Source organism: Plectropomus leopardus, chromosome 11, assembly GCF_008729295.1.
Source record: "Plectropomus leopardus isolate mb chromosome 11, YSFRI_Pleo_2.0, whole genome shotgun sequence".
Taxonomy (NCBI): Eukaryota; Metazoa; Chordata; class Actinopteri; order Perciformes; family Serranidae; genus Plectropomus; species Plectropomus leopardus.
The window spans coordinates 26,025,799-26,046,649 of record NC_056473.1 but is presented as its reverse complement, the minus strand read 5'-3'; the positions used below and the strand labels follow the sequence as shown (position 1 = coordinate 26,046,649).

The 20,851-nt window shown below is 40.2% G+C and overlaps 2 protein-coding genes across 4 annotated transcripts in view; one reads left to right on the top strand and one right to left on the bottom strand.

Moving 5' to 3' along the window:
* The window catches only part of LOC121950014 (serine/threonine-protein kinase WNK1-like), a 39,143-nt gene extending 35,292 nt beyond the window's left edge, over positions 1-3,851 (top strand). For all 3 annotated transcript variants that reach the window (XM_042495914.1, XM_042495912.1, XM_042495911.1), the window contains one exon: positions 822-3,851. In XM_042495914.1, the coding sequence (XP_042351848.1) occupies positions 822-1,202 (381 nt within the window). In that variant the 3' untranslated portion in view covers positions 1,203-3,851. The remainder of the gene's footprint in view (positions 1-821) is intronic.
* Positions 3,852-5,274: 1,423 nt separating this feature from the next.
* Positions 5,275-11,073, bottom strand: rad52 (RAD52 homolog, DNA repair protein). Its single transcript, XM_042495926.1, is given in 13 exon segments — positions 5,275-5,509; positions 5,588-5,821; positions 5,917-5,997; positions 6,552-6,748; positions 6,846-7,072; positions 7,150-7,225; positions 8,071-8,189; positions 8,346-8,413; positions 9,568-9,661; positions 9,923-9,952; positions 9,954-10,025; positions 10,636-10,713; positions 10,977-11,073. Coding segments are annotated over 12 exon segments (1,314 nt in total). The 5' UTR covers positions 10,690-10,713; positions 10,977-11,073; the 3' UTR covers positions 5,275-5,447.
* Positions 11,074-20,851: the final 9,778 nt, after the last annotated feature.

Genomic DNA, 20,851 nt, shown 5'->3' with positions numbered 1-20,851 from the left:
TGTGCACAGTTTAGGCTGTTGACCAGTAAATAAATGCTACAACTCGTCAAGACCCGAGCCAAGATCTTTTGTCAAACAAGAGGAGCACGTGGCTCGAAACATCACCTCGGTGGTAATTATATTAAATATTGGCGGAATAATTTAGTGTGCAGACTTTGTTTTTTCTTCCTTTGTAAGTAAAAAAAGGCTGTTCTTTAGTGTCATTAACGATTTTGTGCTTCTTTTTTTTTAAGTATTAATTCAGGAACAATTTAGGCGCTGCTACTGTTTCATAAGGATTGATTGATTGATTGAAATTTTCATTTTGAACATGTACTTTTTTTTTTTTTTTTAAAGATCATAAACACAGAAACCAACCAATGAACAGTGCGTAAGAAAGCAGTCAATTGTAATTACATTTTTGAAAAGAAGTGGGAAGAAGTGTGAATTTATCTATTTATCTGATCCCACCCCTCTTCATTATTCATTAGCTAATAATTCTGCATGTGCTTCCTTATTTAAACGTTACCTACGAATACATAAATATACTGATTTGAAATATATATACATACAAAAACATACAAATATATATATCATTTGTAAGCAAATATGTCCTGCAAAATAGAAGGTAATTTATAAATTATTTATCTTATGTATTATAAGTTATATATTGATTTCTTTTGTCTTCTATAAACATGTACTACGCCCGTACTGTAGTATTTTTTAGCACTGGTATAAAAACAACACAACAGACACACAACCCTACATATGATGCTTGTTTTTGCTGCTGTCATGTGATAATCCTGCATATTCAGTAATTATTATTTTCTTCACGTTAACAGATTGCCCCTCCAGCCAACATGGGCCGTAAATTCTCAGCTCCAGCCTACCTCTGCCCAACACTTCCCACACCATCCACCACCACGTCCACCACGTCCACTCACCTCCCCAACCCAGCCAATCCCTCCGTCCCTTTGGGGCCTCGGAAAGGCTCTCTGGGACCAGTTGCGCCAGGGTTTGGATACGCCTCAGCCCCGTACAGTGCTCCTCAGTGGGCAGGACCCACAGGCGCATGCCAGGTCAGCATGCTTAACCCCACACAGCCACTAACACAGTACCAGACCCCCACGACAGCCTCAGTGTCCCTGCACCAAGGCTACCACATGGGAACCACATCAGCCCCCCAGAACAGTGCCGGAGGGTCCAACCTGAGGCCTACGTAGCCCCGCGGAGCCCTGGTCCCGTCTGAGACAGAGGGCCACAACAGGCAGTCGGTCGTTGAACGAAAACCACTAGCTCTCTTTGCTGGTTAGCTGGCTGGGTATTGTGCTTTTTATTTCAACTTTTATTATTACATTTTTCTTTTCTTGTGATAAAGTTGACCTGTGTGGTTCAAGTCCAGCTGGGCAGAACGAAATCTGCCCAGCATTATGGAGGGAGAGTGCAATACATATCCACAGCACAAAAGTCTCACACTTAGCCGCCCATCTGCTGTGGAACCGAGCTGTGACGGTCGGTCGGTTGGTCGCGTCTGGTGACGTAACGATCCAGAGGCGAAACCAACAGCAGCCAAAGATGTCTATTGAGAGCAGACGTAATGTTGTCATTCCTTTGAGGAGGAGGAGGTCGGAGGGAGTCTGGTTCACATCCTTACTGGTCATGACTTTAAACTGGGATTGAAGACATAAAACACCATAAACACACATTAATCTGGTTGGGATGTTTGGTTAAGTTGTCTCAGAGAGCGAGGGGGGAGTGTACAGAAAGTTGGAGACAGGATTTGGACAGTTTGTCGCAGATGGAATAGCAAAGTGGTTGTGTTGGGAGAAGAAAGACATAGTAAGTTAGGCAGGAGTGTGACGGATACCATATTAAAACATCCCAGTGGCTACCTATTGAGTAAATGCAATAACGGCAAAGAATAGAAAAACTGTCCCTTGTAACTGTGGCCTTAATCCCCGAACACGTTTAAACATCGACATTGTACATAGATATTTCTCCACTGGGTTACGATTCCATGTCTATCATATTTATGTCCCTGTAGGAGTCTGGTGACGTCGTGTTTTGAGTTTTCCATCCACACAGATTTATTATACTGATTTATTCTTCACGTCTGATTTGTAAGTCAGTGGATCTGCCACGATAAAAAGCATTGTCCTGGTGTTGACCACCATTCGCAGTGTGAAACTTATGAGGTGATGCTGCTGTAAATCACAGTCTGTTTGAGGGTGTTAGCAGGGTTGTTGGGTTTTTTTCTATTATTTTTTTAACGTAAGGATGAAAAAAGTACTTCACTTGCTATGATGTGAGCAGTTCAGAACGCACTTATCATATGGAAGAAATAATTTGGTTTAGTATTCGTGGAAGGTTTTCTCTAAATTGTCAACACACAGATGAACAGGCTGTCGGTGATTAAAATCTCTCTGCTCGTAACATTTAGCCGTCACCTCTCAAAAAAAATCACAAGTGTCTGGGGTTCTCTCTTCCTGTGGTCTGTTTTTGTATGCGTATATTTAATAAAAACAAATGTTCTTTATGGACCTGTATTCAGCCATCAGATTTTGATGTTGTTTCACTGTAATTATTATTAAAAGGTTGTTAAACAACATGTAGTTAAAGGAATATAAAAAAGTGCAATTGCAGGGTTGTTGTTGTTGGTATCACCACGCTGGAGTGATCCTGTGGTTTATTAAGCTCTTCTCTCTATGACTGCCCTGCCCACCCCCCTTTTTTCTATTTTATTGTACATATGTTAATGTGAGTTAAATGCGTGATGCTCAGTCACTAGAGCATGCTTGCGGTGACCCACTCTACATGCACATGCACTCTGACCCGTAAACACGAGGAACACTTTAGTGCCTTGCATCCTCACTAATGACAAGTTCCAGATTCATCTAGTCCTGTAGCTGTGACTGTGCTGCAGAAAACCAGTAAACTCAACCTGTACATGACGTAAACACACGGCAGGTGACTGTCACACACACACACACGCACGCACACAGGATGTAACTGAAACATCAGACGAGACGCCGCACAGGGCTGCAGAACAAAGAGCACACTGAGTAATGTGGAAACGTTTCAGTTCTCTCTACAGTTCCATTTGTGTTTGTTGTGTAATCAGCTGTTTTTATATTTGGCTCATGCGTACATGGATTTGGCTGTTTTTGTGGATTTATCATTTTCATAGACGCACTTGTTCAGGCAGCAAGCGAGCTGTATAAAAGGTTTAAAAGTTGTCACGCTGGCTCAACTTTTGTCTCACCACCTCACACGAGTGCCATGCCGTCATCGTGACTCTTTCGCCTGCTCGTAGATTGGATGAATAGTTAAACTTCTCTAGAGAAAAAATAAGTTACTGCAATGCAGAATATGCAATGTTAAAAGTTTTAAAGGGACTGAGGGGTAATGGAAACATTTGCATGCTGATGAGGGTTGTTACTGACTTCAATGTTTTTGATATTGGAATATTAGAGATCTTTTTTATTATTATTATTGTTATTCTTTGCCTTCCTGAGTGATCACAAAGTGTTGATCTGTCGCCATTCACCAATATCACAGGCACAACTTCAATATCAAACTATCAGCGTATGATTTCTGCATGCCGGCTTCACTGGTGTTTAATCTTACAACCAATTCACAACTGGCTACTGTACAGCACAAGCTCACAGCAAAGCTTTTAAAGTCCATGTGCTACCATCAGTAATTATCACAGACCTCCGCAGATCTGTTTGAGGCTACTGACACGCAGTTAATATCTGTTGAGCTCTTATTTCTGATCCTCCTTACTGACCTCCTGTGATTCAGTGTCTGTTTTGTGTATGTTTTTCACATTGTACAAAATGTAAAAACAAATAAAAATAATATCAATTAAAGCGCTTGTCATGCTTGTTGGAATCTTTGAATGGTTATTATTAGTTTTTAGACTTTACTATTTTATTTTACCAACTTGTCTGCAATGTTCCTCTGGGATGTCTTTTTTTCATCTTTGTATATAATTAAAGGTGTAGTTTGCAGGATTTAGGGGGATGAATTAACAGATATTGAATTTAATATAAGTATGTGCAATAATCGCCTGAAAATCAGAATTGTGTTTTTGTTACCTTAGTGGTGAGCCATAAATTAAAAGATTATTTATTATTTTGTTGTGACTTAAAATTATGTCATTTAGGTAGTAAAAGATGGCAGCGCGAGATGATTATTTCACACAAATGCACACACGCACAACATTTATTACAATTGAAATTGAAAATTTCATGTTTTGTGTGTTTTTTTTTATAATTTAATATTAATTTTTATATTTTTATAGAAGTTTTTGAAAGTGGGCATTTTTGTCCTTAATAGCTCTAAAAGCTGCTAAATTTTAAATGACGCTGTTGTCTTTAACACGTGGAAAAACATGAAAGTGATATCAGAGGGTTAACAGGCGAAGTGACTCAGACTCCCGGTGATGCAGGTAGAGACAGAGAGGCTGGCGCGCGCTAATGTAATCAGTGTCACCTGTGCAGGTGCGCTTCTTTTGTTTGTCTCGTGCGGAGAGAAACAGGCCTGGGAAAAGTTTGCATCAACGCTCAGACGACCACAGAGACGCTGTTGGTATGAAAATGTTTTTATGTTTGTTTAAAAGTGAAATTATTAACGATGCGACCGACCGCAAGTTAATTATTTGTGTAGTGCGCGCGCCGTGGTGTTACGCGAGCGATAGTAAATTGATTCATTGATGTTGTTAACGATTGTGAGCCGTAAATACTGATTTTTGTCTGCAATTAAAAGATAGAATACAAATAATTCAACAGTTATGACAAATATAACGTAAAAACAGCATAAATATTATTTAAAATAAAACCTAATTAAAAAAAACCGCAATAAACACATTCAGTAAATATTTAGCACAGCAAGAGACTGATTAACCCTTTGAAACCTGAAGCGTCATCAATTCTCTTGTGCTGTTTTCAGACGCCTTTCACGAGTAGTTAACCCTTTAAGCCCCAAATTTGGACAATATCTCTGAAAAACATGGGCGGAAAAGGAAATTGAGCAACTTGGCAGGAAATGTGCTGCAAATTACTAATTAAATAAATAAATAATTTAAAAAGCAAGGGGAAATTTCCAGACACTATATAGTTGTAATTATCATATTTTATATATTTTAAATTATTTTACAGAATTATATACTTCCCAAGTAAAAACAACTACAGATACTTAAGTAAATGTACTTCGTAACTGTTATTATTAAGGTTTTTTTGTTTGTTTTATCTATAAATGTCAATGAAACACTAGCTAACTGATTTTTGTGGTTATGTTTTATTTTATACAAATCCAGACATAATGGTTCTGTAATAATCAGAAATAGCAGCAATTAACTTCAAAATAAACTTAATCAATGTAAACACCAAAATAAATATAAAAACTAAAGTAAAAAATCGGTTCCATAAAGCACTGAAGAAGTTGTGGAACAGCAACACGAAATCTCAGGTGTCCAGTCGACGTTTCTTCAGGTACTGTCCTTGTCTGTACGGACTGCAGGCTTCACCTGTAAGGTTGGAAAAGTAGATTGAAGAGCTCAAAGTTCAGCCGACAGCTCACTGACATCTCTCTGACCAAACCTCACCTGGTCTGGTCTGATGCTGCTTCTGATGTTGAGGTCTGTCCTGAGCCCGGTCGTGTCCTCCGCTGTATGAAGGAGCCTCATCTGGGGGTCTGCCCGGGACTCTCTGAGGGGTCCTACTGCGCGTCTGCATCTGGTGATTCCTGGGCGTGTTGGGCCGCCTCAAGGGTGGACCACCTGCGGGGACATCCAGCACCTCAGTCCCATCCAGAGTGAAATCCCAGAGCTCGAGATCATCTGCAGGATGGACAAACTGCTCTGAGCGAGGCTGCTGGGTAAAAGGTTGAAGGTTGTCACAGAGTATTGAGCCCTCTGGTGGCGGCTTACAGCACCTGCTAAATGCTCGTCCCTGCTGTCGGGGTCCCTGTGTCCAGCTGAGGCGCCGTCTTTAAACGCAGGTAAACCTTCATGACCTGCAGGAATGTAAACGTCATTACAAAAAAAAACACATTGATACTCCTTAAAGTTAAGAATAAAGAGACATTTGGAGCGTGGAAAAAGGAGCTGATGGGAGAGGCTGAAGGTAAACAGAAGGAGTTTGTTTTTGTCTTGAGACTCATTTATGTCTTTTTTGGCCAACAGGGCACGTATCGATAACATAAGAGTATTGCTGTACTTTTGACAAATTGATTTAAGACATTTTAAGGGCAATTAAGGCCTTATTTTCAGATGGATAAATTCAATGCCTTTTGAGACTTTTTAAGGATCCACGGGAACCCAGTATGACCAACAAAATCTAATCAGTTCATCATTGAGTCCATGTGGACTTTTGTGCCAAATGTGGGAAAACAATCCCTAAAGATTTGCTTCACAATTTTTTTTTAATGAATTAATGAAATCACTCGTGACACTGAAACCTGAGGTGTATTATGCTCCGTTTCTTATGGTTCTTATTTCGGTCAGGCAAGGAGGCCTTGAGGTCAGAGGTCTAGGGACGTTTGGACCTGCTACTTAAGAAACAACAAACCCGTACTCCCGCTGGACCCTCGTCTGAGAGCAGTCTCCGTGTCCTCAGACTTGGCTTGATCCGATTTCTGCTGCAGCTTCTTAGCCTCCATCTCTCTCCTGAACTTCTGCTGAAGCTGCTGCTGTCGGAGCTTTCTCAGCTGTTTTGGGTCCGTGTGCACTTCAGACCCACCAGCATCCACTGAGTCCATGACAGGTCTTAAAGGAGGAGCGAAGGAAACAGGTGATTCACGTTTGGATGCAGAAAAGAGAAGAAGAGCCATTAAAAACAGAAGCTGGACCCGCTGCTGCTCACCTGGAGTGGATGTTCTCGCTCCTGTCAGCGGGGACAGCAGCATTCGGGGTATGAACTTCTGAACAGTTCTGGTCCTGGTTGAGGACTCTGGGCTCCAGCGGCGTCCTACCAGGACCCACCACAGACACGAGCTTTTCCTGCTGGACCAGACCGGAGATCCGAGCCTTCTCTACTGACGGCTCCCCTTCAGAGCGCTTCGTCTGGGCCGGGTTCAGAGGAGCCGGAGTCTTTGTGTAGAGGACAAAATTCAGGATTCAGAGTTTTTAAAATAAAAAAACACAAAATTCTAAGGTGAATGTCAGACCTGTTTGGGGATCTTGTTAATGGCGAGGAGGTATTCTTTATCCATGATGCAGTTTCCAAGAGCGTTACCGAAGCACCTAAACGAGAAAAACCAAAATAAACTGGGTGTCAGAACAGCGTTCGTACAGACAGGGACAGGTCAAAATCAAGGACTTTCAAGTACTTCTTCCAGCAGTTGTTTTTATTTTCAAAGATGACCATTTTCATCATCGATTGCAAGAGATTTGTGCAAATTCTAGGAGGAGAGCAACGAGCAATTTAACGAAAAATTAGCAATAAATTATTAAAACCTACAAGCAAGTTACACGAGAGTAAGAACACAAAAAAGTAAAAAACAAAGAAAATGCCAAGATATATATATATATAAACATAATCTTAATTATATAAGAGAATAATATATAAGAGAATAATACAGTTTTTTTTTAATCACATCCATCTAATAATCCCCCAACCAATTTTTGGATCTTTTCTTTGTCTTTTTTTTTTTTAACTTTTTTTACATTTTTTTTTTTTGTGTGTGTCTTGCCAAGATGCTCATTACGTTTTTTCTGCATGTTTTGAAGAGAAATCAAACCAATTTTCTCAAGTTTGACAGGTTTGAAATACTTGTGAAAGGCGTCTTAACACAGCACAAGAAAACTGACGATCCAGGTGTTAAAGGGTTAATAACTGGCTAAATGATTCAGGCTTGTGACTGACAAAGAACAAAAAAGTTTAAAACATTTGTCTGATATGTTTCATTGAATAATGATTCTGTTCTCTCAATTATATTCAAGAATTTTGTAAGGACCAAGTTTTTTGTTTTTTTTATTTTCAAGGTTTTCAAATGCAAGTACTTCAAGCCCCTTGTACGAACCATTAGATTGTTTTATTTTTCTTCGAGTTTCAGACTCAGAACACACAGAAATATAGATTCAAGTACTTTAGTGCTCTCTTCATGCCGTCCGTGACGGCCTCCTTTCTCGCCTTTTCAAGCGACAGAGCTTTAGACTTCAGTCCTTCACTGACTCCATAACCAACGTCCTCATGATACGACCCGTCCTGGAGGAAAAGCACACAAAAACTCATGTGAACACGCAGGAGAGAACATGTCATGTGAAATACAACACTAATAATCTTGTTCTGATGAACTATCAGGCGAAAAAATGCCAAAAATTTAAATCAATACAGTTAAATAAGTACGTTTCGTTATCTAACCTTCAGCTGCACTTTGACAAACGCACTCACTCCGACATAAAACTTCCCGTTCATGAGGTCCACAAAGTCTGTAAAATATGAGTGTTGCGTTAGTCGGATTGTGTGGATATGACTTTAACAGCATCTTTTGATGACAAGAAGCTCTTATCGGTTTGTTCCAGTGCTCACACTACCACCGAAGATTCAGTATGTCCCAGTACGTAGTCAGAGCCATTTCTAGCAAACCTTTATCAGGGTTCCTACAGCTTACAGGACGTAGAATTTAAGACTTTTTAAGGCTTTTCAAACTTATTTAGAGGCCGCAATAAATAGCATGTCAAATGCAGCATGCCAAAAACTCCAGGATGTCCTGCTGCGGCAGATCGCATTTTGCCGTATGCAAACCAGCATGCTTTTCTGGCCATTCTGACCCACAATCCTCTGCACAGCGGCAGATTCGTCACATCAGCTGAACTGCAGACGGATGGCAGTTCACCGACAACTGACAGAGGCCGCATCGACAGACAACAGTGCATTCAAACGACAGACAACTAATCGAATAGTACTAATGAGAATTTTTTTTAAGTAAACACAATAATGACCAAAAATATCATTTAAGTGATCATCAAATAACCTTGAAAATAATGACAGAAATGTGATTTCACTGTCATGAATATCATTTGTTAGAATCTACAGTGTACGCAGTTATAACTTTAAAAAGTTAAATCCACATACATAGTAAAGTATTAAAGCAACAACATTAAAGCTGCTCTCCCAGTTAAACTCTGTATTTGGCAACCCAGCGAAGGTGTTTTCTTTCATCTCCAAGGTAACGTTGAGCAAGAGGGTCAAAGTTCAAAGCGCAATGTAAAGATGAAGCAGTACGTCCCAATTGTATTCGTACTCCATGAAACAGTGTGTAATTTGTAAGGGCAGCTTTTTCGTCCCTCTGCATTTGCGCATCAGCAACAAATCAGTGGAACAGTGATGTGAGGAGATGCAGCTTTTCCAGTACTTTCAAAACCACATTAAAAAAGGTTAAAAGCTGCTCAGCTCTGTACTCACTGACTGTGAAATCTTGATTTAAACTGGTTTTTCATTTGACAGGCATTCGGTTGTGATGTGATATTGCGTGCAGCTTTATATTGTTTTGTGTGTGATGTGCTTTTTGTGAATAAGCTGCAGAACATACTGATAGAAATAAGAAAAAGTATGCAATTTTAAAACAGCTCACGAGACGTACCGACATTCTGCTGAGAGATGGAGTGAGACCATCCGTTGTAACCAAACATCTCATTGGCCAGGCTGATTACACGATGCCCTTCAATATAGCACACCTGGAAGAGTCGGTTCAGGTGAAATGAGAGAGAGAGGTGGAAGCTGAGTGATCTTATGATTAACTGATTTATTAAAACTGGAAAATAGGTTACATTTCCGAAATATGGCGACAAAATTGGATTGTTTCCACTTAAAGAAATATTACTTTGGTAGAAAATATAAATGACTTATCAATGAAAATTTAAGCCTTATACAGTTTATTTAAAACTGGCTCCTCCAGTGTATAGAAAAAAAACGCAGAGAGATAAACAAAGACTTGCCCTCTGTCCTCCTCCGGCCATTCTGGTACTGGATGAACTCTGGTCCCAGCTTCTGTCGCAGAGCTTTGTGCACCGCCTGGTGCTCCTCGGCTGTGTACGTGTACTGACAACACAGTGCATTCAGGAAAGCAAAAGCATGGAAAGCAGATTGATGGATTAGCCCAATACTAGGGCCGATATTTGGCATTTTGCTAATTATCTGAATCACCATTTTATTTTAATGATTGCCAATAAAATGAATTTATTAGAAAGCAAAGAAAATGTCTGCAAAAGAGGAACTTTTGCTATTTTTATTTAATCTTTTTTTTTTTCACTGCAGGAACTTTCTGCATATGATGTTGAAAGTTTTAGTTTTGATTAAACATTTGCTAAAGGCATTTAAACAAAGTTTTGCATTGGATTTTGTTATATCCCAAATTCTAAATTTCAACAAATATTTCCATTGTTTTTGCTAATGCATGTCAGTTCCAAATTTTGTTTATCAGTGCCTTTAAGTACTAATGATCAGTATTGGCCCTGAAAAAACTAATATTGGTCGACTCCTTCTATTTTCTCCTGTTTTTGACATAAATAGCACTAATTTGCTGCAGATCCAAGATTTAAATAGTTGTGAAAAGCGTCTGAAAGCAACACACGGAAAGTTATGTTGTTGCAGGTTTCACAGGGTTCAGGGAGCTGATGTTTCTCTGCTTTTCTGTGATGCAGTTACCTACCTGTCCGAAGCACCTGGCTGCAGAGCTGCTCCTCTCCTCAGTGTTAGTGGACATGGCTGCAGAGCTCTGCTAAAGTCACTAAAATAAACAAAAAGACGGTATTTAATGTCGCCAAACAGCAAATGCTGTCAGCTCCTCTACCGCCCTCGTCGTCCACACAGGTGACTTCGTTATGAAAAGCTTTACTGAACTCAGAGCAGAGTCAGAGGTGATCTTTGAATGTTTGTTTATCAGAAGTCAAACAGCTAACGTTAGCTCAATGCTGCAGTAAGCTTGCCAACATTAGCCGCGACTGAACGTTTTAACTGTGTTATAGCCCGTTTATATCAACGCAAACTCACCGTTTGAATCTCCTCATAAATGATTTGTGTGTGCGTTGTACGAGTTAGTCCTTGCACCGGAATAATTGACTACATTTCAGCTAAACACGATGAATATCTGAACTTCCCGCTCGGACAAACGGAGGAGGAGTTTGTGCTGCCTTCAGGTGCTGTAGGAAAGTATAAAACTAAGGCTGGGCATCTAAGATTAGCTCTAATCAAATTTTCGTAAAATGAAGTTTAAAATTAGTAAATCCAGATTTAAAATCAAGCAGAGCTCTCTTACACCTTTCAAAATTAACCTTTGTTAAGTAAAGCCAATTTTATTATAGGGATACCTCGTCTGTATCGGCTGTAAATTGGCTTTAAAATGAAACACTGGAATCAGTCAACATGCTGATTTCTGCAGATATCTCAAACCAATGTGTTTTTTAATTGTTAAAGTGAACATGTACAAATCATCAAACCTAAGTCTTAGTGTTTTTTCCTATTTTGCACACAAATCTTTGACCCTGAGCAAATTAGTTTGATTTCTTTCAAAAACATGTGACAAAAGGCAATGAGCAGCTTGGTAAGAAATGTTCCACAAATTGCAAGAAATAATGAGATGTAGAAATTTATTTTATTCCATTTTATTTTAAAAAGCTAGGTAAAATGCTTAGGGCAAAAATGTATACATAATTATCATGACTATTTAAAGTTATGTTACAGAGTTCAATCAGTCACAGTCTTGTTTGTCTTGGATGTTTTTGATTAATCAGAAAACACATTTTATTAATACAGGTTTTCTTTGATGAATATAGATATTTTTAATATAATATAATATTTATATATAGATAAATACAGAAATTAAAGGGCTTGTTAGTTGTGTTTGATATATAAATATCTAAAGTTATACAAAGGAAAATTATTTCATAATCAGTTCTTTTCTGTGATTGCTGTTACAGTTTGATTTTTTTAAAAAAGATCTAAATTCTTTCTAATTTCACAGATTTCATGATACAGTGTACTTAATAAAGTGATTGTGAAATATTTATATATTTATATTTATCATGCTGTTTTTGTTTTGCTTTGCCTTTTTTTTTTTCATTTTCAGTTGATTTTCCTTACGTTTTTTGCTGATTTCTGCCAATATAAACAAACTTTTTGGTTTCAAAGTTAACATTTACAAAACATGAAGCTTAAGTTAAAGTATTTTATGTACCTAGACTCTTTCAAAAAAGGTTACCTTCCAACTACACTAAATTTAGCAAATATTTCCCTAATCCTAAAAAAAAAAAACAAACCACCAGACCAGTGTGGCTCATACAGACCTATAAGCCTTATAAATGTAGATAGCAAATTGCTCTCTAAGATTCTAGCTAGGAGACTGGAAGATTATCTACCCTTACTTATAAACGCTGACCAGACAGGGTTCATTAGAAATAGGCTCTCATATTCTAATGTTCAGAGGCTTGTTGATATCATACAATATTCCTCACAAACAAAACAAAAAATGCTTGCCATTTCATTAGATGCCGAAAAGGCGTTTGACAGGGTGGAATGGGGGTTCATGTGGGATGTTCTTGATAAATTTGGATTGGGGGGGAATTTTTAAACTGGATTAAAATATTTATCATTCTCCTGAGGCCTGCGTCCTGACCAATGGTGTCCGCTCTTCTCCTTTCCCACTTCACAGAGGGACGCGACAGGGCTGCCCCCTTTCCCCCCTCCTTTTTGCCCTTACACTAGAGCCTCTTGCAGAACGTATTAGAAACCACAAAGATATACATGGTGTTACTTTGGGCAGGACTGTACACAAGATGGCTTTATATGCGGACGACATTATACTTTTTGTCACAAGTCCTGAGATTTCAGTTCCGGCTATTCTATCAGTTATAAATGCATTTAGTTTAATATCAGGTTACAAAGTAAATTACACTAAATCTGAAGCTATGCCTTTAGGAAACTTTGGAAGTATTAATTCGATGCCTAATTTCCCGTTTAGATGGGCCACATCTGGCTTTGTCTATCTTGGAATTAAAGTGTCACCCAATGTTGAGGAGCTGTGGAAACTTATTTTTCACATCTACAATTAGAGCTATTAAAAAAGACCTGGAGAGATGGCATGACCTCCCTCTCTCTTGGATAGGCAGAATTAGTTTGATAAAAATGAGCATACTCCCCAGACTACTCTACCCCTTACAGATGCTTCCGTTATGGATACCCAAGAAAGTACTTTTGGACCTGGAGAGAACATTTTCAAGATTCATCTGGCACAATAAAAAACCTAGGATTAGGATGAAAACTTTACAGCTGCCAGGAGGACGAGGAGGCTTAGCCCTACCCAATTTGAGATTTTATAATTGGGCATGCCAAACCCGCATAATTTGGGGATGGCTGCAGTCACACTGAAACTCAGTGACCAGCATAGATGAATGGTTTACTACTCCCTTCTCTCTATTAAGTAAGCTAACGAGTGCTGCTAGAACTACCCCCGAAATCAAGGACAACCCTATCATTCACAATACTATTAAAGCCTGGCAAAATATGATTAAATTTATAGGGAAGAACATGCCAGCATATGGTCTAATACCATTGACTAAAAATTTAGGGTTTGCCCCTGGAATTAGAAATAGTGTATTCGATATATGGCATACAAAAGGGATCAGGCTTCTTGGAGATTTGTATCAGGAAAACATACTGATGTCTTTTCAGCAACTGCAAGAAAAATACAGCATCCCCTCAGCACATTTTTTTGGGTACCTACAGGTCCGGCATTTTATCCAGTCGAAAAATGGAAAATTTCCCTCCAGACACGCCTCCTTTTAGCAACATAGATTTATTTATATTGAAATGAAGAGATATAAAACATTTTCTGTCGCACTCCTATTCATTAGTCTGCTCTATAGATCCCTCAGACATACGTAAGGTTTTACAGAAATGGGAGGGTGATCTCGGTGGTGAATATATTGAGGATGACTGGGAAGAAGTAATCTCTTCTGTTAAGTCTGCTTTTATCTGCAACCTAAGGAAGCCCTAAGCGGATGTGTGTTTTTTTTTTTTTTACAAGCCGTTTTCTCGATATAACGAGATATTATCTCGTTATAACAAGATATTATCTCGTTATCTTGAGAAAACGAACTTTGTTTTCCCGAGATATTAAGTCGTTATCTCGAGAAAACGAACTTTGTTTTTTGGTTTGTTTTTTTAAACTTTATTGAATGAACGTCAGAAGAAGTGGCGGGTGGATGATGTGACAGCAGGTGCCGTGCGGTGTTCAGCGCGGACAAATGCGTGCAGGTTCTCGCCCCTGCACGTACCAAAAAGCACCGGAGCAACAGTATAATAATCTAGTTATGATTACTGATGAATTTGGGTGATGTGTTCCTGTAATAATCATCTTACCTTGCGCATTTGTCTTTTTTATTATCATGTGGTTGATCATGTTAATATTCTCCATCATTAGAATGGACATAAAAAATGACACATATTAAAGTATTGTAATAAAACAAGCCATTTTGCCAATGATTTACACTACTACAGTATTTAGAGCAGAAATCCATAATCACTATATTTTTGGTGTTTGGAACATGACTTGGTTCTCTTTTTTAAGATTAATTGTAAGCAGGAGAGAGAAGGGATGACATGCAGCAAAGGGCAGTGAGCTGGATTCAAACCCACGGCTGCTGCAAAGACACTGCCTTCCTATATGGGGGGCCTGCTTTATCCACTGAGCCACTGTACACCCCACGTGACTGGGTTGTTAAGTGGTCAATGATAACAACAGATAATATTTTAAAATACACATATACAGTATATTTGAGGGTTAATGCTTACCTCAAGACCTCTATATTATCACAAATAGATTGCAATTCATTTGTTTCAAATATTAAGATATTTACAGGGAAAAAAGCAGCAAATTATCATATTTGAGAAATTGGAACCATGAAAAGTTTTTACCTAATCGACATTATTGTCAATATACTTGTCAATTTTAATTTTTTATTTCTATTTTACTTCCTGAGGAAGTGTCTGTCTGTTCCTAAAAGCTTTTGCTCAATAGGCTTGTACAGTTCAGGGAGCAAGCCGCAGCTGCCGTTGACATCAGTTGTAGAAGAGTACAAGATGGAAAAAGCCTGGTTGACTATGATGCCGGTGGAAAGTGTGGATGAGGCAGTCCAAAAGGGAAGACATTAGCATCCAGGGGAGAAGGCAGGAACAGAGCCTGGGGACAGAGATTCGCGCAACGGTACTTGACTGTGATATTAAGGTAGACCTCGGAAAGCAAGTCAGATTTCCGCCTCACACAAAAGGAGCAGGGGAAAACTCATACCAGACACGGCAGCTACAATATTAGAGTGTTAATTTTTTTTTATTTGGTGTGCAACTACATATATTTTAGCTTGCATGTCTTTGGATGTGGGAGGAAACCAGAGCACCTGGAGAAAACCCACGCAGACATGGGGAGAACATGCAAACTCCACACAGAGAGGCCTACCTCCTGTGAGGCGACAGTGCTCACCACTGCACCACCATGTCCCCCCCCCCCCCCCCCCCCCCCCACCCCCAACCCAAACCCAACCCCCACCCCACCCCCACCCTAACGTGTTGTGGGCCTGTCAATGAAACAACAGTGACAGGCATGCCCACATGAAGACCCTGTGAAGTCTCTTGTCTGAATAACAAGGCTCTGCCTTAGAATGACCAATGAAGAGGACAGTTTCTTGTATGCCATCCGCTTCACACAAATGGAGCAGGAGAAAGCTCCTGCCAGTTGCTGCAGTTGCAGTCTTACATCGTGTTAATTTTTTTTTATATGTTTGGTGTGCAAACTACTTTAAGTTTAACCCTGCATGTCTTTGGATGTGGGAGGAAACCAGAGCACCTGGAGAAAACCCACGCAGACATGGGGGGCAAACCTCCCCACACAGCAAACTCTCCTGTGAGGCGACAGTGATGCCCACCTCCAAACATTGTGAGGTCACCCACTCCACTCCATGTCGCCCATGCATTTTTTAATGTAAATTATGAATAGTATTATATTTATTGCTGAGGTTTCCTACTGTCTTGTTTGTGTGGTTAAAACTACTATTCAGAATGGAGAGGCGGTGACATGTGTAGGAATTTGCAGTAGTGTTCCAGCACGCTGCAGGCACAATTTTCTGAACTGTAAGTAGCAGTTGCAACCGATGGCTAGGATACCCACGGGTATAAGCATACCCACAGCCAAAGTGACAGTGATCACCACTGCACCACCCCATGCCCCCCCCCCCACAACCCACAACCCACAACCCAACCCCACACCCCCCACCCCACCCCCACCCTAAGGTGTTGTGGGCCTGTCAATGAAACAACAGTGACAGGCATGCCCACATGAAGACCCTGTGAAGTCTCTTGTCTGAATAACAAGGCTCTGCCTTAGAATGACCAATGAAGAGGACAGTTTCTTGTATGCCATCCGCTTCACACAAATGGAGCAGGAGAAAGCTCCTGCCAGTTGCTGCAGTTGCAGTCTTACATCGTGTTAATTTTTTTTTATGTTTGGTGCGCAACTACCTAAGTTTAACCCTGCATGTCTTTGGATGTGGGAGGAAACCAGAGCACCTGGAGAAAACCCACGCAGACATGGGGAAAGAACATGCAAACTCCACACAGAGAGGCCTACCTCCTGTGAGGCGACAGTGATCACCACTGCACCACCATGTCGCCCATGCATTTTTAAATGTAAATTTAAGAATATGTATTATATTTATTGCTGAGGTTTCTCTACTGTCTTGTTTGTGTGGTTAAAACTACTATTCAGAATGGAGGCGGTGACATGTGTAGGAATTTGCAGTAGTGTTCCAGCACGCTGCAGGCACAATTTTCTGAACTGTAGTAGCAGTTGCAACCGATGGCTAGGATACCCACGGGTATAAGCATACCCACAGCAATAGGGCAAATAAACCTAAATGATTTCTCAAGACCTTTAGCAAAGCAACGCACCACCAACTTCTGTTCTGAGCTCCAGCAGCTACCTCAGCAACTAGGGCCTCAACAGCTAGGGCCTCAACATCTGAGGCCTCAATAGCTGGGGCCTCAACAGCTGGAGCCTCAACAGCTGAGAGCTCATCAGCTGAAGCCTCAACAGCTGAGAGCTCAACAGCTGAAGCCTCAACAGCTGGGGCCTCAGATGCAGGTGCCTCAAAAGCAGGAGACTCATCAACTGGGGCCTCAACAGCTGGAGCCTCAACAGCTGAGAGCTCAACAGCTGAAGCCTCATCAACTGGGGCCTCAACAGCTGGAGCCTCAACAGCTGAAAGCTCAACAGCTGAAGCCTCAACAGCTGGGGCCTCAGATGCAGGTGCCTCAAAAGTAGGAGACTCATCAACTGGGGCCTCAACAGCTGGAGCCTCAACAGCTGAAGCCTCAACAGCTGGGGCCTCAAACGCAAGTGTCTCAACAGCTGAGAGCTCAACAGCTGAAGCCTCATCAACTGGGCCTCAACAGCTGAGAGCTCAACAGCTGAAGCCTCAACAGCTGGGGCCTCAAACGCAAGTGTCTCAACTGCCAGAGACTCAACAACTGCAGCCTCAACAGCTGGAGCCTCTGGGAGGCTCTCACCTGTGTCTGCTCCTCAGGTGAGTCTCGTTGGTGTGTATTTTCAGTCAAAATCCTGTATTCTTCTCTAAAATTCTCAGTGCCAGCTAGTATCTCCTCTTCTTGTCTCATTTCTAGCTGAATTTTAAGATCACGGACTGATTGTTTTAGATCACTTATATGGATGTAAAGTTCCTCTGTCTCCTCTTTTCTATAAGTAATTTCCCGGGTTTGTTTTGCTATGAGCTCGTCCTTATACCAGATTTGCTTCTCAGCCTCCAGATTTTGACACTCAGCGTCTTGTACAGCTTTCTTTAAGTTTTTGATTCTTTTCGTTTTGCTCCGCTGCCTGAGACTCAAGTCGAGCTACTTCTTCTGCAAGGCTGTTATTCTGCTCTTTCAGAAAGGCTCCATTTTCCTGATGATTATGCAGCGATAGCCTCAACTCTTTGATCTCTCCCTCTGTTTTCTCCATCCGAGATTCCAAATTTGTCTTGTCCTGCAGTTCCCTATCTTTATCTAGAATGACCTCCCGAGCGTCTCTTAGCTGACACTGGAGATCACGCATTTCTGCCCATAAATGTTGGATTTCACTTTGTTTCTCTTCTCTCAGAGATTCAAGACTAGCAATCACTCTTTGTTTCTCCTCAGTCAGAAGTTTCTCATTTTCCTGTCGACTATGTACTTCTGCCAACAGATCTTCAATCTCTGCATGTTGTTTTTCTGATTCCCAGTTTCTGTTTGCTATAACCTCTTGCTTCACACAGATTTGCGACAGTGCATTCGACAGTTTGTCCTGCAAAGACAAACTCTTCTCTTTTAGATCTCGTATGTAAGTCTCATTTTTCACCTGCTCTTCACTTATTTGCATTTGAAATGCCTGAAGCCTCATCTCTACCCTGGCAGTCTCATCCCTGGCTCTCTCCAGTTGTTTCTGGAGATCTTCTACCTCTGTCACCTGGTACTTAATCTGTGTATTTAAATATACTTCATTTCTCTTAAGATCATGCTGTGCTTGCTTCAACTCTTCGATCTCTATCAGATTCTGAGTTTTAGCATTGGTAAGATCTTGCACCACTGTCTCCAGGGCCATAATCTGCGTATCCAGAAGTGGGTCCTGTCTTTGACGGTCATACAATTCTTGCTTTAACTCTTCAATCTCTGATAAATTCTGAGTTTTAGCCTGGGTCAGCTTCTGAATTACGTCATCTCTATCTCTGATGGCTTCCTGAGCCTCTGTCAACTGCTGCTTCAAATCCGACATGTCTTCTGCCTCTCTTGTAACTGTTTCCATTACTCCACTTAAACTGAACTGCAAGTAAGTTATGGTAGTTGTTTGCTACGATAATGCAACAAGGTATGCTCGTTATTTGCTACGATAATGCAATAAGGTATGCTGGTTGTTTGCTATGATAATGCAGTTGAAATGGACTAATGGTGTGTTCTGGCTCCTTATTCCTGCCTTTTTTTTGTGTTTTGATCTGCTGTGACGTCACTGCCTGTGACGCATCAAAGTGATGCGTCACAGGCAGTGTCTTTAAAGATTAGAGATCGTCATGACATTACGTCACAAACGTTCTATTCTTCGTCACATTCTATGCACATGCGCCCTGGAGATGTCGAATCGCCACGACGTCACGCTAACGAGCAACGAAAACAAACAACAATTAGCCTACTTCCGGGAAGACGACTGGCAAGTGTCGCGATACCTGAAATCGGGAAAACTTATTTATATCCGCTGTCTGTATGACATGTATCAGGCGGTATCAAGTATGCTCTCGCTGATGTCAGTGAACTTTTATTTGTAGGTATCAATGAAGTTTATTGTATTGTACGAAGTTGTGAGTCTTCGCCAAGATGCGCATGCACGAAAACTACCATACGTATGTAAATTATGGAGGAAATTATGGACACAGACCTGACAGCTTCAGTTACAGGTAGGAGACAGCACTTTTTTCCTCTCTTATTTCGAAACGTTATGAACTAAAGGCTACTTTGGTGCTCACGGTCAAAATAAACTAGAGGAATTAGTTATGGAGAAACCAGCCGAGCTACGGTTTTGGAGCATGTCAATACAGACAAGAGTAGGCTAACATTATAACATCGTAAATGTTTTAATGCGCGATGCGAAAACGCATTGGGTCAGTATTAACGTTAGCATCAGCCGGTGTCTGGTGGGCCCCGTTGGGTTCAAAACTCTGAAAGCCAAGACTTGAAATTAAATATGACAATACCCACCGCTGAATAGTGCTTTCCATCTGTTAATGCAAGCGCCTCCGTCGGTAATTACAGTGTTCGTAGGGACGGTTCGTTATTGTGACCAATCACACCGGAAGCACTTTTTGCACTTACTAAGGGTTTTTTCCTTAAGTCTAAATTCTTGCTTGTGTTGTACGTCGCTTTGGATAAAAGCGTCTGCTAAATGAAATTGTAGAATTTATGAGATTGTGCAAAACGGGTAAGGCATTTTGAAAGACAAAAATTACTGGAGAGGGACTTTTCTTGTTATTATTTTGGCTTAGGTGATGGACATGAAATTATATGGTAAATTTATATGGTAGTCTTTTGTATTTATTTATATGACCCCTGAAAGCCAGATCCCTGAAGAAGGTTTTAAAGGCATGTTTTCTTTTAAAAAATATGCAAGTCACACCATTTATCATAGCCAGAACTGTAAAAAATAGTAAAACAACATTTCTTATGGTCCTTCAACACATTGTGTTTTAAGGAGCATTGCATTTTGGTGATAGCTACTTACTGTGCTGTTATGCTTATGACTGCATATAGTGTGAATACAAAAAATGTTATTTATGGTGGGAGGAGGGTGATTGATTAGAAAAAAAAACATTGCTTCAGGGAGGGTCAAGATGGAAAACAAGTCACACCCCAGCCACAACCAGTTTATATTAAATACTTTATACAGCCTACTCCTGGGAAGTTTAAGCTTTGATATCATATCATAGTATATTAGTTTATATATATTTTGTATTCATGAATCTGCAAAGTAATTGGTAAGTTGTTACGTGAATGTAGTGGAGTAAAAAGTAGAAGGTGTCCCTCTACGATGTAGTGGAGTTGAAGAACAAAGTAGCAGAAAACAGAAATACTAAGGTGAAATACAAGTACCTTAAAAATGTGCTTTAGTAGGCTACAATACTTAGGTAAATGTACTTAATTCTTTCCCACCACTGTTGGGATAAACATTTTTAACTGTTTTGCCAACTCTAGTAAAAAAAATGTTTAATGATAGCAATAAGGAATTCTGTTTCTACATGATAATAATTACTAAAAACTACAAATATATTTAATATCAGAATCCACCAGTAATTTGGAAA